Raw genomic sequence first — 26,536 nt, forward strand, 5'->3', positions numbered from 1 at the left:
TATCTGACTTATTCTATATTTCTTGAGTGTCCAGCAGTTACCTGCAGTGGTCAAAAACGTTTTTCTAGGGCAACCATCTAATACTCTGACCTCTGCTCGCTACTTCAAACGCCTCACACTATACCAGTAGATCGGAGACAGTCCTGCTGCTTTCTGAAAAGTTGTTTTACTTGGTGACACCAAGATTTACTACTTGTTCTAATATGACTCAAGAACATAAACTTCATCAGAGGATTACAATTGGAGCCAGTTTTCAGAATTAGTGAGGCTACACTGTGGACTTATGTAGTGCCGAACATATCAACTGTAGCCGTACATGTACGTCCTACACGAATGGAGTTGAATAGGGGTGGTTTGTGTGGGGCTGTAGGGGTTAGGATGTTAAAGGTCATGGGAAGGGGCCCCAGTGGCAGGCATTGTGCTAGGTCCACGTGCATAGGTTTAACTGCACAGACCTTTAAGAGACCAGGAAGTGCAAGCAACTATCTTTGCTAGCCAACTTTAAGCAAATACAACCAGATTTGTATTGGTGTTGCTTTAAGGCACACTCCTCTACTCCTATGTTGTTGTTAGATCTGCCTTTTGAGTTATCCACTCTACACTCTAAACCACACCCATTCAGATACTTCTGATACCCATTTCTGTGACGTCTCAGTGGATTGTTTGTATACACAAACAAAGTTTTAATTTTCCTTCATTCAGAGAGATACTTTCTATAGTTGTCGCATCACAGGCCCACATCAACCATACTGCGTTTGTTTTCCTATCCAGCGCTTCTCTTTAGGTAAGCGGGGTTTCCATTGTTTTGTGCGTTTGACAATTTACCAGAAGTGTAACTTCTAGGCCAGGCTCCTTTTCCTGCCTCTGGTTCTTAACCAGCTTGGGGTTCCCTATTATCAATCCTGCTGCTTTGCTGCGTGGAGTGTTTGTTTCAATTGGTAGGGCTAATAACTAAGCCCCATCAAGGATTGCGAAACACCATTATTTTGCATGACCCAATTGTATCTCTATTTGTCATTGATCAAGTTTTTCGTTAAGATTGATCAGCCTACCACATTAGTAGGTTGAATCCCAGGCAGTGGCAAGCATCTGGGCAAAAGAGTTTCTCAGCTTCTGGCACAATCATCCTTTATACATGCCCTCCAGACCAGTGTGTGTTAGAGGTTCATGAATAGGAGAAAGGGGATGCATGTTGCTGACCGGTCAAATTTAAAGTTGAAATTATGAGTTATTTTCAGGATTTAATTTGCTCTTCCATGACTATGCACTTTTATGTGCCAATCCTGTTTTATTCTCGATTGGTATTAACGGGGCCTACTACTGGAGTAGTGTCTGTGCTACTCGCTATTCTACCCTCCCCCACGTTGCTTTAATAGCAACACCTGGGCATAGGTGGGCAGTTGAACTCTCAGTGCGCTGCTGCCTCAATCACCCCTGGCTTTAGTTATTCAATCCTATATGGTCACCTTCTTCAGGCTATGCTCTGTTACCATTGAAGCAGCCCTTCTGCTAAGGGTTGCTAACCCATAAATGGTCCACTGTGTCCCATTCACAAGTGAGCCAACGAGGCCACCGCGTGCCACTTCCTCCAATAGTTATGGTTAACTGCACCCAGAACCGCTGTCGCAGTAGCTGTATCTTTTAGACCATAGACACTTTTTCCATTGTCGTCACCATCTAGGTTTTGCACTGCTCTGGAGCTTCCTTCACATTCAAGATGGGTTTTATTAATTCATATCCTATGCATGTCTGGTGGTTTTATTGTAATCAGTTGTCAGTATCTACTTTTGTGTCTGGGTCCGGTGTGAGACGCCATAGCGAAGCTGCCATTCATGGTTGCTCCTTTAATCAATGCCTCTCTCCTCTTAGGCTCTTTCCCAAGTTCCTTCAAAGTCTGTATCTTTGCCCTATCCCACCTCTAAAATTAGAAAAATAATTGGACCTATCCGCATTAACCAGCTAAAGCCTTAGAAGAAGATTTTGTGGCCTGACCAAAGTACTTGAAAATATATGATGAACTGACTTTTTCAACCCTTGCTAAGACACCTTGGCCATGACTTTGTTATACTTATAAGGGCTTTATGTAACATTAAAATGTCCACGACCACAGAGAGCTTCCTAATCACAATTCTAGGCTTGTCTTGATATGTCTGTTTTTACCACTGTTGTGTAAAGCCTACTGCTGGATTGAATTGGTGGTGACGAACTGCAGTTCTGGCCTACCCCGAAACATGTTCAAACTATTCCTTTCCAAAGAAACAATGCATGATTGTTCCGTTTCTGTCGGACCCTCTCATTGTATATTGATCCTATTTACCCTGACTATAAATATTTTCTTGTTGCCATTCTTGAACTATCCAGAAGGGAAAGCTCATTCAGAAATGTAAGAAAAAAGTCTCTAATCCTCAAAAGCCTCCACTGACTGAATGGTTGAGCCAAGATCATTTTTTAAAATTCCAGGCCTTGTATCCAGTATTCTTTACTAGGTTTTACCTAGTATCTTTCCTTTTACTGCTCGTGACCGTGCTAATTCATTAGTGGTAGACATTGACTATTTTCACACAGCCAGCCTGATGGGGTTCACTCAGTCTGCCAGCTTGAGTCTAGCTCATAAGACCCAGCCCCCTTGAGATTTCTGCCTAAAACTATAATCTTATTTAATAATGGAATAACCTGCATTGTATTTGCCCTTTATACAGCCTGCGGAGATTCCTGAAAGCTTGGATGTAGCAAAATGTGCTAATGTTGTTTCTGTTTATTTCCATAACCAGGAAATGCTGGATAATGTGAAAAAATGCAAAAACTTTCTTGCCACATTAATAAAGCTTGCATCTAGTGGACCACAAGCCCCAGAGATGGGAAAGAATGTGAAGACTTTAGTGCAGCAGCTGTTGGTAAGCTATTTCCTAACCTTTTTTTTTTTGGTTGTAAATCGTACAAGATCATCCTGTCCTTTATTTAACTTTATGTATAAACTGTGTTTATTGCGCTGCAAAAACTGGGCATCATACCAATATGCTTTACAAACTGGCGTGGCGTCAACATTCGGCCAGGCCAGCGTCAATGCAGCTTTTAGGAACATAGCAGAACAAGGAAAAGGGAGAGAAGAATAATTGGACATTTGCGTGTTGCGGACCCTATTCCGGAGCCCAGGTGATGTTAAAGTGTCTTCAAAGCACCCTCGGCGGCGCCGTGTAGCAAGGGGCCGCCACCACGAGGTAACTGCTCCTGCAATCGGGTCTGCGTCGAGGCAGCTTAGCGGTGCCCAAAAATCGGTAAAAAGTATCAAAACCAACCTAAACTTCCCCCAGCCTACCCACCCCTCCCCCCGGTTCTAGGTCCAGTTCCCTAACTCGTAACAGTAGCCTCTCAGGTCGCAGTGTTCGCGGCAGCCGGTTGTGACAGGCGTAAATATCTGGGGCAGGTCACTTCTCTAAATTCAGAAGCCAGAAGTGTCAAGAAGGGTTGCCATAATTCTGGGTATTTGTCACCTTCCCCCTTAGCAATCAGTGACAGTTTCTCCATCCCTAGGACGTGCCAAAGACGGTGCAACCAGCCCTGAAAAGTGGGGACATGCGTAGTGCGCCAATAGGTGAGGATGTTTTGCGTTGCCGATCCCAAGGCTATAGCTATCAACCTGCCTCTGTGGGAGCGTAGGGGGTAAGTGATGGGGTTGGGAGAACCCAGCAACACATATGCGGGGAACCTCGGGATGGTAGTGTCTAAGTGTAGATCTACTTCATCTAGCACCTGATTCCAATAAGCCTGCAGGTGCGAGCAGCCCCACAGCAGATGCACCAGTGTACCCCTCTCCCCGCAGCCCTGCCAGCAGAGCGCGTCTTGTGTGTGGTCAATCTCGTGGAGTTTTTCAGGGGTATAGTACCAGTATGTGGCCAATTTAGTGAGAGTGTCAGTTAGTCCCATGTGGTGTGCGGAATGACGGGCCCTGTAACAAATGCCTTCCCACTCTTTATTGCTCAGTGTGCGCCCCAGATCCCTCTCCCATCGCGCCCTCCCTGCATTGTGAATGTGTGTATCTGGCCAGTAACATGCGGTAAAGATCCGATATCAAGCCACGGTCGCTCTTTCTAGGAAGCAACCAATATTCGTAATCGCTGAGTCTGCGGTCAGCCCCTTCTCTAACAGTGGGGTGGAGCGCCCAATGTCGCACCTGGAAGTAGCGAAGACGTTCCTCCTCCGGCAGACCAAATTCCCGGCGAAAGGCATCAAAGGGGATAGCTCCCTCCTTGGCGTAGATGTGGGACAGCACTTTGCAACCCGCCGGGCCCCACTTCGCAAAAGCCACCACATCCATGCCGGGGCCAAAGTCCGGGTTGGATACTAGCGGTGTCAGCGGGGACGGGAAGGACGTTAGGTTATGTGGTATGTTCACTTGATCCCACACTTCCAGGGGCGTCCTCGTGATGAAGGTGGCATAGAGATTCGGGGGCCGATGGCGCCGCCGCAGGAAGGGCACCTCCTGCAGCATGCGGCCCGCGACCGCCTGGTCCTGGAAGAGCCAGTGCTTCTCCGATTCCCATTTGCTCCACTCAACTAGTGTCCGTAACTGCGCCGCTCGGAAGTAGAGGAGCAGGTCCGGGAGGCCCAACCCTCCTTGTTCAGGAGGTAGCATCGCCAAGCGGAGCTTCATGCGCGGGCTTTATTCAACTTTAGAGGTGTTACCTAGTATGGCTTATGAGAGTTTATGAACGTAAATCATTGTTCTCCATAGTGATAGCTTGTTTGCTCTTAAAAGTCATGTTTATTCTACAAACCAGGCGATGCAGTTGTCAGATAAATGGGTAATTTGAGTGCCATTTTCAATAATTCTTTTGTCATTTTAGTGTTATTTTAGAGGCGCTGATGCCAAAACACCTTTGAAGGTTTTTCTACACATGAGGAAAAGTAATTGATGTATTCTGGTTGTATCTTATTCTTATTTTTGTAATAAGAAAGTAGAGCCGGCGTATCTTGATGTCTTTTTTTAGATATACTTTTCCTTGGTATAGTTCAAGGAAACCCCATAACCCTAATAACATTAAACTGTGGATTTGCATCCAACATGGTAAAGCTATTAAGCTTCCTTTATACGTATGTGGTTATAATCATCTGAGGGCTACAGAGGAGCCATCAAAAGCAGCACACTTTACCTTTCACTAAAACAGAAGTGAAGATAGCCCAGTCTCATTAAATATAATTCACGCTTGTGTACCGAAGAGTTATTTGTCCATGGCCATAGAGGACTTCTTGACGGAGGATCATGGATATTTGAGCTAGTTACATAACCAGCTTAGAATTTTAAGAGTGGAAGGCAGATTTTAGATGAAAACGTTATCTGCAGACCGCTTAAATGTAAAGCAAGCTTTCAAGATATGAGAGAACGAATTCAAAGGAGTGACTGTTAAATGAGAACCAGAGTGAAATAAATAAAGTTTGGTAAATATGCTTTATGGGAGAACTTGGATGGAAGTTGGAAGTATAAAGACCACAGTGGACTACTTCATGATTCCCTGATTTAGGGTGAGGCCCATCAGACTCTAAACCTCAAACCTATGAACCACATAGGAATTTGACACAAATAAATGACACAATCAAAAAGCTAGAACTGCAGAGTTTAAAATACTAGAACTGCTCTCAATTTAAAAAGGAGTTAATAATCCAAGCATAACGCACATGATTTTCAACGTGAAAATAATGCTCATATGAACAGGCCACGATAAAAGGTTCTCTGAAAATTAATCCATAACTTTATTGCTGAACAGTCTACTTATTTTACGATTTAGAGCTACAGATTGAAACCCTTTAAAAGTAAGACATTAGAAAATGGTAGAATAATGTTGATAGTAGTCAACATAACTTTTTTTTAGGTAGCCATAAAAAAAGTTTGCAGAAATTCAGGGGCTCCCACATCTGCTTTTTTTAGCACAATATTCCTAAAGCTGTGTTTCTGCAGCCAGGAAATATTGTTGGTGTTCAAAACAGCACACACTAGGTACTATAAAATCTAGTATTTAAAAAGAGTTTGGTTTGTTTGCTTTCCTAGGTCTTGTCCCTTCAGCTTTATACCATGTTTTCCTTGCAGGCTTCTTTGTGTTTGCGGTCTTTGAACCAATACCATCTGGCCATGAACCAGATAGTTGATGCTTCAGGTGCTTTAAGTGCAGCACCTCTCGATTGCAATCTGCATGGTCCATGATACACCCACTCCCATCTCTCCTTTGCTCCCAGCCCCCCCTCATCTTACATCCTCATGGTTTGGCACAGCAGTCACAGTTGGAGGTGAATCATAAATGTTTAAGGAGAAACATGCTATATGTTCATGAGGCCCCTCAGAGAAACTGACTGCTGCTTTTGGAATTCCAGCATGACAACTTTTCTAAACAAAGGACATTCTATAGTAGCGTGGCTCATATGGAGCAAAAGGACAATCTGACACCCAGTGTTTTATCTAGTCATACTTGACAATAACAACTAAAGACATCTTCTCAAAGTGGGTACATATGAAGTCTTAACTAAGTGGAAAAGGTATGCCCAGGCATGGGTCCTGTGCTCGCTGGATTGAAGCCAGCCTGTCTGAGGGGCCGATATCCTGAAACCGGTCCCAGGATGCTTGTTTCTGTCCAGAGAGGACCTGGCTTGGCAGTTCGCCCTGGACTATTCCCATGAGGACATGGGTCAAGACTGATTTGCATATGGCTAGTTCCAAACTGGGGTGGCGTGGTGGGCAAAAAAACGATGGATTAAACCCAGATCTGTTGACTGGGGGTAAATGTTTGCATTGTTTAGCGTTCAGTCTATCATCTGTTCTTTTTGTCTGAACTGCTGGCAACAGATGCATTTATTTTCATTTGGGAGTCAACACTACAGGTCCATGCCAAGTGTAACTATAACAACAACCACTTGCTGTAGAATTAACTCTACCTTCAACAGTCTCATTTATATTTGTGTGTGTCTCAGCACTACTATAATTTAAATCCCTACATGTGGAAGTCATGCCATCATTGCAAATAACCTTTTGTGGATCCCACGGTATTACCATTAGCAGTTGGTAACCAAACTAATATTTAATTATTAGCAGAACCTTGTGCATCAGCACTCATCCCACCCCTAGGAACAATTCATTTGAATTTAAAACTATTCTTATTTTTGACATCTTTCCGTATGTTCCAGACCCCACAGCCCTTGTCAAGTCAACAGGAACTACTGTGATTAGGTTTATTAAACTTGGATCTTGCTTTGGCTTGTTATAATAGCACCACAATTCTTAACCTATTACGTATGTCCTGGTGCTTTTACATTCCTCTTTTCATTGTTATACCACTTGGATTACAGCTGTTTTATAGAAACCGGTCCACCCACTTCTAACTTCGTTCAACCTCATATTGCTGCTGACTAATGAATACAGTAATAATCTGAGAAGCATGGCTAACTTTTAACAAATAAAATGTATTATATTCAGTGAGAAAGAGGGGCCTATTAAGCAAAAGTCTTTCATGACGAACACTAGTCAGTGACTTACTAGTTTATAAGTCTAGCTGAATAAATTATTTCGGATAATGATTAAATCGTTAGGCAAAACTGTGCGTCATACAATGCAGCAGTGATTCTTTTGACATTACATCCAGCAAGCTACTTAGTCAAGCTATCTAATATGAGTTGAACTCCATTGTCAGTAGCCAGTGTTTTTAGGCAACCTTTCCTTTCTGACCACTTCTGTTACAGATGTGGTCACTAGTTTCAGGTGGCACAAACTGGTTGAGGCAAAGGAACTGCACCTGTTAATAAAAGTGGCTAGCTGGTCTTGTGATTGTGCCTTAGAAACCAGAGAGTACAACCCTTTTTACTCCCTATTGAGCAAACGCCCAAAATACAGGTTTTTTTTTCCGCAATCAGCACCCATCAAGGGAATGTTATACAAGTCTTTTTGTGTAGAATCAGTCCAAAGACGAATATTATAATGAACAGGTCCGGACTCCACTGTTGATCAGGGCTCAATGGGCGGTCAGCATTTATTTATTTATTGGTTTGTATAGCGCTGGAATCAACTCTCAGTGGAGTATCTCTGCGCTTTGACACCTGTAGAACACCAAGAAATAAATGTGGGAGGAAATTAAATTTCATTTTTAAACAGTATTGTTTTCAATTGTTTACGGAATTTTAGATGATCTGTACATTGTTTGAGTGATAGAGGAAGTTTGTTCCAGAGAGTAGGTCCTGGTATGGAAAGTGCCTTACTCCCGTGTCTGGCTTTCTTAGCCCGTGGTACCTGCAAAAGAAAATCATTGCTGGACCTAAGAGATCGAGTGGGGGTGTAAGGGACACATTTATTTGTCAAATAGGCAGGTCCTTTGCCATTTAGGCACTTGTGAATCAAACAACATGTTTTAAATTTCGTTCTCTGCCGGACAGAAAGCCAGTGTAATTGGTCAAGAAGGGGTTTGGAGGCAGTTCTAGGAGGGGCATTAAGAACCAAGCGGGCCGCCGTATTCTGGATGACTTGTAGTCTATCCAATACCCCTTCATTGGCGGCAAGCAGTAGAGCATTACAATAGTCAATCCTGCTTAGAACAAGTGCCTGGACTAAAGTTCTCCTCACCGAATCAGGCAGAATTCACATGTTGCTTGAGAGTCAGATCTTGATCCAGACTGACCCCTAGGTTCTTTACAATCGACTTGGGTTCGGGAACAACACCCAAGTCGCTGGGCCACCAGTCTGGAGACCAAAGCAGTTTAGCTTCCCCAAACAACATAACCTCAGTTTTACTGACGTTGCACTGAAGGCAGTTGGCCGACATCCATTGTGCCACTGCCTTCATACCAGCTGAAAAGGAGCTCTTCACTTCAGCGGAGATTGTTTTGAACGGGAAGAGGAGCTGCGTGTCATCAGCATATGACACGGGGATGAAACCGTACTTACGCATCACTCTTGCCAGGGGTGCCACATAGATGTTAAAAAGAGTAGGGCTCAAACAAGAGCCCTGTGGCACCCCTTTGGAAATCTCTACCTCCGCTGACCGATATGCACCCAAGGTGACACTCTGGGTGCGGTCGGATAGGAAGCTTTTTAGCCAAGCAAGGGCTTTGTTTTTGATCCCGGCGTTCGACAACCGTTCTGTCAAGATGGAATGTGACACGGTGTCGAACGCCGCTGATAGATCTAGCAAAACCAGGATCACTGAAAAGCCCCTGTCTTGGTTCATGTGCAGGTCGTCAGTCACGGATACCAAGGTGGATTCCGTACTATGCCTTGGCCTAAACCCAGACTGGGAATAGTCAAGAACGTCTGCCAGTTCGATATATCTGGATAGATGGAAATTAACATGCTTTTCAGATATTTTCCCAAGAAAAGGTAGCAGTGAGATTGGCCTTAAATTGGTCAATTCCGTCCAAGGAATGGCGGTGTTCTTCCTAATGGGTCTGACAAGGGCTCGTTTCCAATTTTTAGGGACATGGCCGGAGGTGAGAGAAAAATTCACAAGTTGCTCAAAAACAGGGCAAAGCTGCCCTGCTAAAGCAGGCATTAATACAAATGTGTGACAGTTACTTATGGTAGGTAACATCAAGTTACTAGTCTTTGAATTCTTTCATTTTCAGACTACGACTTGTTTAAACGTTATGTGGCATGGTAGCCAGAGACGAGAGATAGCGTCCGCGGGCGGGTAGCTGCTATCACGCATTTGAATTAATGCTGACCGCCCATTGAGCCCTGAAGAAGTGTCGGTCACGAGACGAAACCCGTTGGCTAAAAGAGAATTACATGTGTATTTGGATTTTATTGTCTGGATCAAATAATAAAGAACTCATTCCGATCAACAGTGGAGTCCGGACCTGTTCATTATAATATTCTTCTTTGGACTGATTCAACACAAAAAGACTTCTATAACATTCCCTTAATGGGTGCTGATTCAGATTTTTTTATTACTAGTTTCAGGTGGGTTTATATATATTTTTAAACTGTGACTTCTGGACACTTCGAGGGATAATCAATAACTACAAATTAATTGTGAGAAAGTTGGTTGTTGATTGACTGGTATGTAAGCCCTGGTCAAGCAACAGCCAAATTCCCTGGAAGGGAGAACCACAGAGTCACTAAATTAACCTGTGCTTAACCCTGGTCTAGCTCGGCACAAAGAGGAGTCAGGCTTCACTTGGAGGCAATGTGTAAAGTATTTTTGCAGCACACACAGTAATATAATGAAAACACAAGAAAAATCCTGCACTAATTCACAAAAATACAATACATTTTGATACATTATTTGACACCAAAACAACATAAATCCTATTGGTAGAACTGGAGTTATGAATCTTTAAAGTTTAAGTGAAATATAGTGCAAAAAAGATCAAAGTATCAACCACAGGTATCTGGTCATGCAAAACCAGGTCCAAGTTGATAAATATGGTCAACCACGATGGATCGTGTGTTGAATACAAGTGGATTACACCCAGTCAGTGCTTACCTCCGTACTTCAAAGATTTTAAGAAAAATGTTCTGAGAAGGTAAAATTCAGTGTGGCACAACTGCAAAGCAGTGTCCAAGGAGGGTGCTTCCTCGTCAGGAAGCTGCTAGGGTAAGTCACTGTACGTTCGGACTTAGTCACTTTTATGGAAGTCAAAATTCTCCAGCAGGACGAGGCTGAAGGCTATAGCCGATGACCGTTCCAATAGGTTGGGGGACCCCTCTGGCAGAGGACCGCTGAACAGGTTTTACTGCTGATTAAAAGAATGTTGCCAGAGCTTATGTGAAGTCAGTCTCATCGGTGATGGACCAGGAGTGTATCGCCAACCAGGTAGGTCATGGTACCTTTTGGTTCTCAGGGCTTTTTTTAAGGCAAAAATGCAGTAAGTTCCAGGTTTTGAATGTTGGCAATCTGGGCAAATTTAGCTTCACAACCAAGGGTCCAGTACTGGTGGGACACCATTTGAGGGTTCAGGGGTCACTCCGGCTGGGTTCAGATGTGGTTTCAAGATGCTGGGAGCCAGCTATGTCCTTGTGACTCTGGGCAGGAGGCCAGCAAACTAGCCCTTAGAGTCACTCTGGTAACCCTGGGCTCAGGTGAAGAAGCAGGGCTCAAACAGCAGGACTTGCCTCTGAGGCTTCAAGACAAGCTCCGGGCAGCAAAGCTGTCCTTTCAGGTGCAGAAAAGCAGTCTTGTGAAGTACAGTGCAATAGTCAGTCCTCTGAGTCGTTCCACAGGTTCCGAAAGTGAACTGAAAAGTGGGTCTAAGGGCCCTCTTTTTATTCCTGGTGCCTTCTTTGAAGCTGGGAGATATTTCTAGAGGTTTCTCTTTGAAGTGCTTGGAATTTCCTGACTTCCCTTCCTTTGCTCCAAGCTGGCCACAGATGCAATTTGGGGTTAACCGGTCCTTTCATAGGTAGCATTTCCTTTGTATCATCTTTCTTCAATCAAATCTTGGCACTTATTAAGTGTAATAAGGCACCCCAATTTTATCCATGAGACAGATAGGCCTCACAGTAGTGAAAAATAAATTTGGGAGTTTCACTACCAGGGCATTTAAAACATAAAAATACATGCTCAACCTTTTAATTACAATGCACCCTGCCCTGTGGGCTACCGAGGCCCTACCCTTGTGGGTGACTTGTATACAGTGAATGGTGAGTTTAAGGTTATAATGCCAAGCTACAGGCCCACTAGAAGCATTTTATTTACAGGCTCTGGGCATATGGTCTACTCCCCCTACAAGGGACTTATGGGTATACAAGTATGCCAATCAGATGCATGCAAATGTAACCATATTTTTAGGAGTGAGCACAAGCGCTTTGGGCACTTTAACATTGCTAACCAGTGCTAGAGTTCAGAGGTCAACAAAAACGAGTTTCAGCAACAACAAAAAATCAGAGAAACAGACAAAGCATTTGGTGGTGACCCTGCAAAAGGCCAAGTTGAAAACGCATAATGCTAATTTATTTGCAGTAACATTTATTCTCAAAAGCAATCGTCTGCCACCTGTTCAGGCCACAGTACAGGTGTCCATGTATACACTAAACTTTAATATTAATGTCTGGTAGAGAAGAGGCCTCCTGGACTCTGGTATTCTATTGATTGCCTTGTCTCAATTAGAAGTGGTTGTGGTGTGCCCTAGCGCCCTGAAGTGGGTGTTGACCTACCCCACAAGTATGTACTATCAAAATGTTACTAAGTGGTAGGGGATGCTTGCATCTAATTATTTAGAGTTCCCATGATCTATTCAGCATGGAAATGGAGGAATATGCAATTAGAAACCTAATTTGTGTTAGTGAATACAATGAAACAGCCAAGTTGCTTGTTGAATTCTTGAGTTCTTGTTTCTTTGTTTGGACAGGCACAGCATCATGTGCTTTGCCTCCTTGTGGAGCGCAGGCCTAGGGCTTTTTCATGGCCCAGGATTGTATTCACAGTAGTAATTTGAGCGAGATGGAGGATTCTCGTAGTTCTGTTTCTACAGACCACATTAGGATACAGGACCAGTAATCACGAATTAGTTTACTACGGACTGCACTATGGACAAGCAGAATAGAACTCAGTTGGTTCAAGGCGGTAGCTCTGTCGACAAGATCCCTGTTTTTTTAGACCAAACTACAAGAATCCTCCCATCTCTCTCAAAATACTACTATGAAGACGATAAAAGTCTTTGATAAAGCCCCAGGCCTGCAAACCACAAGGGACGAAATGGATGTTGGCTGACACTTTCAGATTAGTTATGTAGCCATAAATCCTGTCAGCCAATAATATTCAAAATGTTAAGTTATTTAGCTTGAGATTATTTTTGCCATACATTGCCAAATGATTTTCATGGTACGTTGAAAGGCCTGGTGCATTGTGGAATTTCCATCCAGGCTTAACCCAGCTGGTCAAAAGCATACATATAAGATCTAAGCTCAGGCTTTTGCTATGGGGTGCACATAGATGTTAAAAAGTTGTAGTGAGAGTGAAGAGCCCTGTGGGACTCAAAGCTAGCTGGACATTTCTGTGCGTTGTAATTTATAAGGTGGAAGGTTTACAACCAGAGAATGTCCAAAAAGAAAAGTGCTCGGCAATTGTAAAACTGTGCCCTCAATGCCTATTGCTTTGCCATGGTCCCACAGAAAAGCCTGATCGTCCACATCAAATATTGCTGACCTATTTTAGGATCAATGCATTGATGTGGCCCTAATTCTAATCTTAGATCCACAATAATGGAAAGGAGGATAGACTTCATGCTATGAGTCAGCAAACCTGCAAATTGTCAAAGTAATTATTAGTTTACTGGGTATTACAAAATTGATTGGGAAAACGGTGTTCTAAAATTCTGACACCTTTTGATAATAAAGAAATTATAATGGGGAGGAGAGGTCTGCATCTTTGAATGACTACTTGTTCTAATGTAAAATTAAGGCGGGAGGCTATCGGATTTGTAACCACTATGTTTAAAAAAATATGAACTGGACAATGGTCTATGGGAGAGCCTAACTTTAAGTACCAATTGTAGATGACGGATCCTTCTTTGAGAGCTCTGCAAAAGCTGTTACAATTTCAGCAGTAGATTTAAGTTGTGTAGTTAATGTGAAATTGTGAGGCAAGTCTCCTCCCTGATGGTGGCAATGTTCTCAATTAAATATTGGTTTAATTGATTGCAAAAGGCAAGTTTTGATTTGGCTGTCCTTTTATTTCAAATAATACCAATGAGCAGGTTTCCTATGTTTAGTAATAGTTTTTGTAATTGCAGGGGAAACATTTTGGCTGCCACTTTTAATAACGCTTCAAAAGTGTTAATGTGTACTTCCACTGACCAAGGAGGTGCATAGGCTGTGGTATTTCATGCATTTCTCAAGTCCTTTGACTGATTTGAACGGACTGATAAACATACAATGCTCTTTGTGCTGGCAACAGTATTAAATTGAATTGATCATTCAATAATAAAATTCTCTTTCCATAAACATGGGAAGATTTGAAGACCACATATATCTGCATCAGTGGACCAAAGGTAGCCCAGTGCATGACCGGCCTTGTGAGTTGGCACATGGATATAACGTGTCCTATTTATTTGAGGTAAAAGATAAGTAAATTAATTTGCCTTGGGATCTTCAAGGATATTACCTGCCCAATAATTAAATCACCACTATTTGATATTTAGGAACACGAGGTAATTAAAGAACTGACCAGCTTATAGTCTGAGGGGAAGGAACTCGGACGTGCGTGGGAGAAAGCAAGTTGAGTAAGGTCAAAAGCATAAGTGAGGTAAAATTCAGAGTGATAAGATGATCAGCAGAGACAGTTGACTTGCTGCTAGAAATCCGATTACCTTTAATAAAGGCAGCTACCACCATTCATTTTCATTGGATTCTGTTTTGTTCCGTCCAGATGAATTATTAATATTTTTTTTACATCTATTGCAGAGGCCTCTGTCAACCAGGTTTCAGCCAATAATAAGCTATCTAAATAGTTTTTACCTAGCAAATCACTAATTTGATGCACGTTTGGGCAAAGTGCACCTATTTAAGTAAGCAAGACTGAGAGCGTCCATATGTGCCATATAATTACATGTACCATATTCAGTATGAAGGACACTAAAAGGACAAATAGCGTTCATGCAATTATTCTGGTGAGCTGAGAACCCTGCAAAGGAGTAACATTGGATGTCTGCAGAACTTTTAAAATAAAGTACACATCCAGCACAGTGGATTGCCCCTAGTCCCATACGGGCACAGCCTGTTTATGTTTGGTGGATTTATGGAGTGCAGCAACTAATCCTAGAGTGTCCCGGTGCTATAGTGGGTTTAGATCCTTGGAGATGTGGAAATTCGCAGAAATAAAAAGGAGCAGATGCAATCTCGCAAAGACATGGAGAAAATTCGAATCGGACGCTGACAAACCTAAATGTGAAGACCATATGAAAGGTTTCCAGGTTACCACAATGCCGAAGAAAGATTTAGAAAGGTTTCTGTGGTCTGTACATGTTTAGAGTCTCAAGACTAACCAGAGCTGCTCTACATTATTTTCAGAGGAATAATCCAGATAGCTTGAGAAACTAATCCGGTCATTCCTCTGCTCTGATCTCATCTTTCTTTGAGTCAAAAGTATCTAAAATCTCCCCATCCACCTTTGACTATGACCACTGCTACTAATAAATTATCCAGCTTCTTGAGCTCTAACCAAGTGATGGACTATGGAGCAAAGACTGAAGCTTCAAATATCCAAATTTTTCCATGTGCAGCAGAATAGATTCAATATCTTTCCCTCTAGTTGGGGTCTGTGTTATTGACTTGATGATCGCCTCTTTACAACAGGGAAGAATGCCAGCTGTACTGAACCAGGCAGCAATCCTAGCTTCACAAAAAAGGCATACGAAAATTCCATCGTCTTAGGTAACTTTGGGCCAGGTTGAAATATTGTGTTGGTAAATGAATGGGGAAAAAAAAGATGGAAAATCACAAATATTCAAAGACCATCAGGGAAACAGTAACCTCCTCCACGATCAATCAAGATTCAGGTGAGCTAGATGCACAGAAATTATATTGATAAATATACTTCCATTTCCTTTCATCTCTAGACATGAACTAGCTGGTGCTTTTGAACCTCCTTGTCCCATCTTCTGCGTATGACGCAGAGAAACATCAGATCCTTCTAAATAGTCTGAGGGATTAGACCAGAGTGTCAGGAACTACCTACTCTGGACTTGTTAATGTTGTCACTGACATGTTTACCTAACTAGAACATTACTTTAACCTTTGGTGTTTTTTTATTGAATTGTGAAGGTATTTTTTTAGGTCGAGCAATTTATTGCTCGAAACCTATTACATGTGACCAAACTCTCTTGAACAAGCTGGATTTCCTACAATGCATGTTGTGTACTGGAGCGTAAAAGCATACCCAGGCGCGCGCTTGGCCTCACTCACACCCCATATGCCTGCTCCCCCGCCCCACACCAGACTCCCCCGCCGCTCGCCATATTGTTGTTCCATCCCACTGGCAGCCTGCGGCCACTGATCACAGTAAAGGCTTTGATCTATCTCACACCCCTCTCCCACTCCCTCCTCCCACTTGCTCCTACTGACCATGTAAAGGGGACGACACTGGAACAATGGCTGCCTTGCCAGGAATGGCCTTCTGTCGACCCCTTCTTACATCCTCCAGACATGGCTGAGGCAGCTTCTTCCTGCAGTTTTTCTTAGGTCCATGCACACCACAACTTCGCCTTGCTTTGTTGTATTTTTGCATTGTTAATGTTCCACTTTCTATCTATCTATTTATCTATCGCCCTCACTCTATTTATCTATCGCCCTCACTCGATCTATTGCACTCACTCAGCACCACCACTCAGGGGCACCACACCATCAATCTGTGCAACCATTCAACAACAACTGGTGAAAATATGTTCTCTCAATGTCTCAAACTTTATTACAAATGTCACAAAAAGATGTTAATATTTCACTTCTGTTATTGGATTTTCATCACAATAAAATACACTTAACACAATCTTCACGAAAGTTATTTACAAAAGTTTAAGCTATTGCTATTATAAATTACAATAACTTTTATTTAAGTATTAATTATTTAAAAAAATTAAAAGCCATTGTTATTTGTAATAGCAATACATCTAAGTCACGCAAATACAACCCATATTGCATTACAAATGCTATAGGTGTCACATTTGCGAAAGTTATAACTATTGGCATTGTAAATGACAAAGCTATTAATTTAGCTATTTTCAAAACCAACACATAAAGAAGTCATTTACAATACCAATAGCTCAAAATTTCCTAATGTGAGACCCATTGCATTGCAAATGCTTGTTTTAACAGCTTTTTATCACACTTAACTATGCCATATAAAATGCCCAAAAAAACCAAAGCTAAACGTCAGGCTGTTATTGCATATAAAAATAAATAAGCAGACCTCTTTAAAAGGATAACATTGTTATTAAATAAAAATCACAAATTCATTCAGATTGTAAACGTCGGGTTAGGTTAGTACAGCAAACAAAATGTTATTAAATTACATTTGGAGGTTAAGTATAACAAATTAAATTCTGAAAAACTTTAGTTGATTTGTACTTGGTGTAAAGTGTAGGGACCATGTAGTAGTTAAATTAATGTTAAACATGGATGTAGTTGATGCACATATTGTGACCCACAAGATAGTGGGGGGGGTGATTTAGTAACTTGCAACTGCTTAGCAATGGAAATACTTGGCTCTATGTTCTGTATGTGTGATGCCATAGTCCTCTCAACGAACAGTAGGATTGTTTGTTAATGGAAATGATTCTGCAGTCAACTAGTGTATTAGAAACAAGGGGAATCTCTCTGGCGCGAGCAGCAAGAGTGAATACCATGTTGGTGCCACGACATAACAGACCACTCTTTGCACTACAGAGGCATTTGCTGAGGACGTACCCAGCAGATATCACACTCCACGTGAAAACGCACTGCTCTGCTTTATCATGGCCCTTTGTTCTCCTAGGTTTCTTCTCATGAAATAAAGCTCCACTGAAATATTTTATCTGCTCACTCTGAACTCGGAGGCCCATTGTTAGAAGAACATTGCGAAGATAAGTGGCTAAACCCTACTATTGAAATGTAGCATTTTTCGGTCTTTTCAGACTAGAGCAAAAAAACATAGCCTACATGTAATATTGTCCTATTTTGGAACAAAAGTATCTTTCTCAAGGAACTTGTTGAAAACATTAATGTTTTATTCATCTTATAGTTGTACATTTTTTCAAACTCTGTGGGTATGGTTTGTGCTACACCGTTACATATTGATTTATTTTGACATACTGAATGATTCTTCCAGAGACAACATACTTATGCATCATTACTCTGAAAACTTTATGCATAGTGTTGTGAAATGAAAACAACATGTTTTTGTTGCCTGAGTTGTAGTTATTTAATTTATATATCATTGTTCTTCTTAGCTCCTGGCAGCCTTGATCTTCAATGTTTGCCTTTGCATCTAAAGTGCCACATATTGAAAGACATTTAAAAAACAGAGTGCTTCATATTTCACCAGCCCTAAGCTTGCCTTTAACACCTTTTCTGTAGGAGACAAAAATTGAACCTGAAGAATTCACAAAAAGATTGTACACGGAGCTGAAGTCTTCACCGCAGCCATATTTGGTTCCTTTCCTTAAGGTATGTTTGTTCAAAATATTTGGTCTAATTTTGCATGAATAATACCGAACACGTAATTCCTATATCTCTTGTGAAAATCTGATATGGAGTCTTCACTCAAACCTTTGTCTTTTGCCGAACACTGGCAGTCTACATTCATATAACTCCCTCCCACCTTTGCCCTCCTAAAGACTTTGCTCCCTTAAGTGGATCGCCTCCTAACACCTAGCCAACTTTGCCCATTCCAGTTCAACATAATTAATATATCAAGCCTGTGCTCCTGCCTCTGGAAAAACTGCTCCCATCCGAGACGAGTTTGGCTCCTATAACCCTAACCCTGCGTTTGTTTCCATTACTGAAAAATGCATCTGCTGAACTTACATTGACATATTGGCTGCTTTTCATCTAGAGGGGATAGATATATTTCATCCACTCCAGCCTTCCTAGCATGAAAGGGAGAAGATTAGGCCTCTTGATTTAAACTAACATCCTTGCATCCACACACCTCCTCTGATTCTCCACCCTCCCACTTTCCTACTTGGATTCGACATCTGCACTCAGTTCCCATTGAAATCAGTAGCTTCTTTTTGCAGACTTAATTTTTTCCAACTTTGCCAAGTTCTGGAAATCCAAATGAAATAAATCAATTTTACTAATTGTTCTCAGCTGGAGCGGCTACTATGAAGTCAGTCCTCTCAAGCTCACGCATGACTGATGACGGCCTGTTTGCTGCTCTTGCATGACCATCTCTTTCTGGCCATCTTCCCCATCTCAGCTTCGCAAACCTGCTCGCCCCCTCCCAATCACGAGCTGTAAATTCTCACTAGATATTCAATGGCCGCACACAACTTGATCTTTCGATTCCCATATCACTTGATTATCTCCAATAATTAATTTTTAGAAATATAATGCCCTGTTTATCTCCTTCGAACCCACTTACTCTCCATCCCATATTTCTACTTTAGAATACAATCCCAGGTCTCCTCTAGACTTTGTACATTCAGTAGCCCAAGGCTTGGATTCCCCCACTTGAAAGCAGCCAAAATGTCTGACTTATTTTAGGTTCTAATTTGTGTTGTAACAGGTTACGGCTGTGTGGTATGTTTGAATGCACTAACAGACCTAGATCTACAGTCTACAGTCATTCATGCATTAGGCATTACTCTATGTGCACATGCCCATAGTCGGACCACCCAAATGTGGGCACATGCAGACACTGGTTGATGTTGGTTGGAAGCATGTCTGATTTCTGGCGTTGCTAATGAATGGCTGTGGTTGCATATGAAAGTGTGTCGGTGTATACATGGATGGGTATGGTTGCATAGCTGGACCAATGCAAGTATGGTTGGACAGGTAGTTGGATAATTGCAAGTGTGAATTTATTACCATATTACACAAGAGTAGAGAGGGGAAACTTCCATGTAGTCTGCGTGGAAAAGAATGTTACTCAGTGTGTTTTGTAGTTCCAAAAGAGGCAGAAGCCTATGTTCAATACTAAATGTTGGGCTCCTTAGCATGACTGTGGACTTTAACTTTTTGGGGTTTGGTGGATCAGGATATTTGTTACAATGAATTCTTATTACATTTGCTTATATACATTAAACAAATATCTCTGCTCACCCCCTCTCTCCTGTTCCCCTCAATTAACTGTCACTTCCTTTTTCTTGTCTTTCCCTCTTACCATCTTGCATCATTCTTGTACTTAGCTCGATTTTGAAGAAAACATTTTAGCAACTTGCTGTGCTCATATTCTTTTAAGGATAATGAGTCCCATCTGTGTTACTTGTATGCTTACATATTTGCACATGCTTCTGACTTGCCATTTAATGTTCGGCAATTTTGAGAAGCTGCGGTCTATAATTTTTTTGTAAAATCGGTTTGTTCCCTGCACGGCTATGCTAATTTTTCGATCCCTGCCAGATAATATGCAATATGGTCTTGCCCAAATTCAATCCTTTTGTGTGTGCTTAACGGCTGTTTCTCAGGCACGGGGTTAAAGTCCCTTCCCATGGATCTTTGTGTCTCCTTTAGTAATTTAGGGCCAGATGTAGGTGGCTAAATACCTTCTGTGTTACCGACCGGTATTTGGCTAAGCGCAATGTAGGTAAGTTTAAACCTACCAGCAAAATAAGGAATCGCTAAATTTGTGATTCCTTGTGTTGCTCTTACATTTAAGGAATCGCTAATTGCGATTCCTTAAATGCAATGTAGGTAGCACAAAGGAAAGTGCACTTTAGGCTTAAGGAATCGCTAATTACCACCAACTTCAAGTTGGTGGTAACTAGCGATTTCCTTTCAAAAAGCACTTATTTGCTTTTTTTAAAGTGCCATGTGGCACACATTCATGCCCTTAGGGCATGTATGTGCGCCACATGTGCACACATTCATGCCCTTAGGGCATGTATGTGCGCCACATGTGCACACATGCACATTTCAGGGGTGCAACAGGGTGTCCTTTTGACACCCTGGCACCCTTGAAATAGCTCTCGCTATTAGCGATTCTTTAATACCGAATCGCAAATGGTGAATATCTTCTAATTCATTCCTATGTGCCTCCTAGCCCATAGGAATGAATGGGTAGGTATTCCTTATTAACGAATCTCAATTTGCGATTCGCAATTAAGGAATCGCTAATATTTTAGCGATTCCTACCTGCATTCAAATTAGCGCGTCCTTAAAAGCGATTTGGTAAAAATCGCTATTAAGGACTCGCTAAATTGAATTTACCTACATTTGGCCCTAAGTAAGCAAAGAGACATTCTGTCGGGTTCATGTAGGTTACTTTATGGTGCACTTCGTGTCATATGCGTACTATAATTACAATTTTTAACATCAGTATCTCAACCGCCTGGATAAAGAATTTTTCAAACAAAAACCGTGACTTGATATTAGTGTCTACTGTTTGTTTATCGGAATTAAATCATTCACTTATATTCACATATGCAGTAGATCAAGGCTGTCAACATAGGGTGAACTAATTACACATAAATGGTGGTCATGTGACATATGTGCTCAGTGCTCAACAAGTGTGCAATATATGCAGAGTGGTCAAAACTTATGTACAGGGAGGGGGGGGGATATATATAGGCCAGATAATTATGTAGAACCAATTGCTCTGTTAGGTAATAGTGCTCCTTTTGATTTGCAGAGCCTTGGTCAGTCCGGGCCTTGTGTAGTCGTCTACGTTTCAACCCATAGTGTGCTCCATTGGGTAGTCGCGTTGGGTCTTCATCAGGACAGGATGGAGGGGGGGAGGGCAATGACAGCCCAGTGTACACCAGACCGTCCTGGCTACGTGTGCCTCAAATCAGGATGGACCGGGGCGTTAAATTTGCGATTAGTCTCTTCCTCTCTGACTAATCGCAGCGACAACGCAGGGCTGATGCCTGCTTGCCCTTCGACGCAGTACTGATTTCTCCTGTACTATTGAAGAAATTCAACGCCATTGGTGCAAGGTCTTGTGATTAGCCGTCTTGACTATGGAAATGCTTTGTTCACGGCTCTAAATGAAGATCTGCGTTCCAAGCTTCAGATACTTCAAAATACGGCAGCTAGGCTCATTCTTAATCTCCCCCCCCAGATCACACTCCGCCCCTAATCTTAAGACCCTCCACTGGCTCCCAGTGCGACAAAGAAACCAGTTCAAGTCTTAAGTGTTACACATAAGATAATGTATGACACTGGTCCATACTACCTAAAAAAACCTCCAATGGTATACACCGTGAAGATCACAAAGATCTGGTACTAAATCACACCTTTATCAGCCTCTCATTCGAACTTCGCGTTATGGTAGCCGTTCTTTTTCTTATCTTGCCCCCATGCTATGGAATAAATTACCATTTCACTCCCTCCATAGTTGATCACTGGTGCTTTCGTAGAAAGCTGAAAACCTGGTTCTTTTCTCAATTCCTGCTCTAGGTTTCCAGGTTGCTCTCTTCATCACTGTGTATTTTTGTTGCTAGCGCCATGAGACCTCCCGGTGAGATGTGCGCTTTACAATAATATTTGACATTGACATTCCACATAATTATCTGGCCTATATATATTCCCCCCCCCCCCGTATACATAGGTTTTGACCACTCTGTATATATTGCACACGTGTTGAGCACTAGGCACATATGTTACATGATCACCATTTATGTGTAAATAGTTCACCCTATTTTGATAGCCTTGATCTACTGCATATGTGAATATACATGAATGATTTAATTCTTATAAACATAAATAGTAGACACTAATATCGTGTCACGGTTTTTGTTTGAAAATTCTTTATCTAGGCGGTTGAGATACTGATGTTAAAAATTGAAATTCTAGTACGCATGTGACACAAAGTGTCCCGTAAAGTAACCTACATGAACCCAACAGAACCACTCTTTGCTTACTAATGTATACCCAGGTTCTGAGGGACACAGGGTCACCCCATTTTTGTGTAACTTCTTTAGTAATTTATCCTAAATTACTGAAGTGCAGGACTCTCCCAAAATATTTGTTACTGCCTTTTACTCTTCAGTCACATCAGTTACTTCTCAGGGTTTCCTTTAGTTTGTGTAGAGTAAGGTGTCATCTGTATATATTATATTGTACACATTCCCCACCACTGCAATTTCTTTGCAAAATTTGCTCTTATTCAGTGTCTTTTCATTGTTCCATATTAAATGCTAATTTTCATGCCCCTCCCCCAAACTTCTTAAATCTTCATTTAATTAAAGCACATGGGGTTAACAACCTGTATAGATCAATAACCTGTTCATTTTGCTTTACTTCGAAGTAGCTTTTCAAAAGGTGAGTTTCCTGGTGGCCACCTTTTTGATTCTGTCAAATATATCAGTCTCCGACTGGGCATCCTATTCTCTCATTTTCCAAAGCAGCAACCTCTTCTTTCACCTGTTTGGAAGCTTCTGTTTTGCAAAATCATCTGAAGAGAAGTTTGATTTAAAAAAAAAAAAAAAAAAGCATTGTACGCCATTGATGAATAGGGGCGCTCCACCCCCTTATTCCCTCGGTCTGTCTGGACATGTTTTGTGGTTGTTATGGAAGACCAATATAAAGTTTCAGCTTGTTCATCTGTAAGAATCCTGGGAACTTTGATTGCTAGGCTTATTGATGATATTGATCTCTGAAGCAGTAATGCTACTCAGTATCTCTTCTTAGCCAACCTAGGGTGAATCTTGGCTGCAACACTTAGTATTATTTCAGTATGTTAGAGATGACCTCTCTGGAAGTTTCTTTGACTGCGTAAAAGTTATTCTAGCTTTCTTCCCTTCCCAAATAAAGCGGCTTATTTTATGTTGGCACTCTAAACATAAATACATAAAAATAATTAAAAAATATAGAAGGCTGACTTGAGTGTCCTACTCTCTTTCAGGGTCTTGGCAGAGCAGGTGTATCCTAATAGATCCCTATGGGGAGAGTAAAGGAGGTTCAACCTCAAATGTGTTCTTCATAAGCTATACAACACAAAGAATGGGCACTTGAGTGTATTGATGTCACCTAGGACCTATTAGGTATTTTGTGACTTCTCTGAGGTTTGGGTCATCAAAAGGTTTTTAAGAGGTCATCTTACCCTCAACTTATCATGGCATTCTCCCGGACTCAACCGAGGGAAGCTAATCTAACCCTGGGATTTTTTTACATATCTATGCCCCGGACAAAACACTGGTTCCTGTTTCTTTTTGGTGGTGAGAGAAAATATATAAAATATACCTAGAGGTATACTCTTAAGTATTCTTTATTCTGTGCGATTCCTCCAAGATCACACAAAATGTCACAAGGGCATTTGAACCTTCACAAACAAGAAGTTCGCTCTCTATTGCAGAAAGGAGCTATAGAGCCAGCCCCATTACAGTATCAAGGGGCCGGCGTATACTCCCTATACTTTCTCATACCCAAAAAGGATGGCGCTCTCAGGCCTATTCTAGACCTCAGAGACATACATTTGTATATACAATCAGACCATTTTCACTTGGTAACATTCCAACAAGTGCTCACACTCCTTCAGCAAGACTACTTTCTGTCTACTTTAGACTTAAAGGACGCGTACTTCCATATTGCAATACATCCCGCTCATCGCAAATTTCTCAGGTTCGTGCTAGTGGCACAACATTACCAGTTCAAAGTGTTTCCATTCGGAGTCACCACTGCTCCCAGAGTATTCACCAAATGGCTGGCAGTAGTCTCAACTCATCTGCGAAGACAACATATTCACGTCTTCCCATACTTAGGCGACTGGCTCATCAAAGCCAGTTCCCAAGCAAACTGTCTACACCACACTTGCAAAACAGTACAGCTGCTCCTTGATCTCTGATTCGCAGTAAATCTGTCCAAGTACCATCTCCAACCATCCACCATGCATACGTACTTGGGAGCAACTCTCGATACACAAAAAACTCTAGCCTGCCCCAATTCAGCCAGCATACGCAACATTCAGTCTCTAATTTCCCAGTTCCAACGCCACCACTCATTGCCAGCTCGGGTATTCATGTAGTTACTGGGAATGATGGCGTCTTGCATATTAATAGTTCAGTATGCAAGACTTCAAATGCGTCTCTTTCAGGAATGCTTAGCACATCATTGTAATCTATCTCGGGGTCAATTATCAGATCTAGTGTTGGACAGCTGCACTCCTCGCTCTCTGCAGTGGTAGAATCAGCAAAACCTTTCCAAAGGGCGGCCCTTCATAGACCCAGTTCCACTGACAGTGCTAACAGCAGACACATCGCTCACTGGTTGGGGAGCTCATCTCCAAACTCGCACAATTTGGGGCATGTGGAGTCCGCAGCAGAAGCAGCTTCACATAAATCATCCAGAGCTGCTAGCAGTATTTCTAGCGCTCAAAGCCTTTCAAGCTCACTTTGTAGGCAAAGCTGTCCTGATACGCGCAGACATGTCAGCCATGTATTACATGCAAAAGCAGGGAGGGACACACTACAACTGTCCCACCTTGCACAGGCCATGTGGAGGTGGGCCATACATCACAAAATCTATCTCCTAACAAAACACCTTTGAGGAGTAGACCATCAAATTGCAGATCTCCTCAGCAGACCGAGACAACAGATTCACGAGTGGGAACTCCACCCTCAAGTTTTCCTTCCGTTCTTTCAGATGTGTGGCTTCCCCAAAATAGATCTGTTCGCCACACACCAAAATGCCCAAGCTTCGCCTCCAGACATCCACACCCTTTGTCCCAAGACCATGCACTATGGCTGAACTGGTCAGGGATATTTGCCTACGCTTTTCTACCTCTCCCACTCATTCCACTAGTGGTTTGAAAGCTCAGGCAAATGTCCCTCACACTAATCCTAGTAGCTCCCACATGGGTGTGTCAACCTTTGTTCACCACCCTGTTGGAGCTCTCAGTAGTTCCTCCTCAAAAACTACATCTCACATCCAATCTCCTCACGTAGAGCCATGGATAGATTAAACACCCAGATCCCAGACATCTCAACCTAGCAATCTGACACCTTAATTCTTAGAGTTTGGCTATCTCAATCTTTCACCAGACTGTATGAATAACATTAAAGAAGCTAGACAACCTTGTACAAGAGCTTGCTATGCAGCAAAATGGAAGTGGTTTGTTTATTGTAATGACAACCATATCATCCCGCTTGATGCTTCAATTCAAAATATCATTTGCTATTTACTGCATTTATAACTGTCAAATTAAGCATACACATCTATACGCTTACATCTCGCTGCAATAGCCGTATACCTTCAGAATAGGCAACATCTTTCTCTTTTCAGAGTGCCTGTTATTAAGGCCTTTATGGAAGGACTCTAGAGTTATTCCACCACGACTTCCACCTGCCCCTGTGTGGAATCTTAATATTGTTCTTACTAGGCTATTGGGCCCACCCTTTGAGCCATTGCATTAATGGGAACTGTAATTTCTCACTTGGAAAATTGCTTTCCTCATTGCTATCACATCACTGAGTAGAGTGGGTGAGCTTCAGGCACTAACCATAGATGAAACGTTTTTACAAGTACACCAAAACAAAGTGTTTCTTCGTACTAACCCTAATTTTCTACCCAATCTGTTAAGTTGTCTGTTCTTTGCTCAACCGGATTCTGTGGCAGAACTTGGTCTACAGACCTTAGATGTTGAACGAGCACTACTTTATTACATAAAAAGGACAAAATCTTTCTGTAAAACTCCAAATCTTTGTTGCTTTTGCTCCACCTCACAATGGCAAGCCCATTTCTAAATCTGGTATTGCACGATGAATAGTCCAATGTATTCAGACATGCTATGCAAAAGCAAAGAGGACTTTAACAATTTCCCCCAGAGTGTGTTCCGTTTCACAAACTGGGGGCTTCTATGGCTTTCTTACGAAACTTTCCCATAGCTGACAACTGTAAAGCTGCAACCTGGTCTACACCACACACATTTACAAAACACTATTGTGCAGATGTGTTTGCAAGACAACAAGCTAATGTAGGCCAGGCAGTTCT

General features: G+C 42.0%; 1 protein-coding gene across 2 annotated transcripts in view; it reads left to right on the plus strand.

Annotated features, from left to right (window-relative positions):
* Positions 1–26,536, plus strand: part of LOC147724067 (uncharacterized) — a 331,100-nt gene that overhangs the window by 46,350 nt on the left and 258,214 nt on the right. For both annotated transcript variants that reach the window (XM_086965662.1, XM_086965663.1), the window contains 2 exons: positions 2,772–2,894; positions 18,020–18,109. In XM_086965662.1, coding sequence (XP_086821788.1) covers positions 2,772–2,894; positions 18,020–18,109 — 213 coding nt within the window. The remainder of the gene's footprint in view (positions 1–2,771; positions 2,895–18,019; positions 18,110–26,536) is intronic.

This window comes from Lissotriton vulgaris, chromosome 4_1 (assembly GCF_964263255.1).
Source record: "Lissotriton vulgaris chromosome 4_1, aLisVul1.2, whole genome shotgun sequence".
In the NCBI taxonomy this organism is placed as follows: domain Eukaryota; kingdom Metazoa; phylum Chordata; class Amphibia; order Caudata; family Salamandridae; genus Lissotriton; species Lissotriton vulgaris.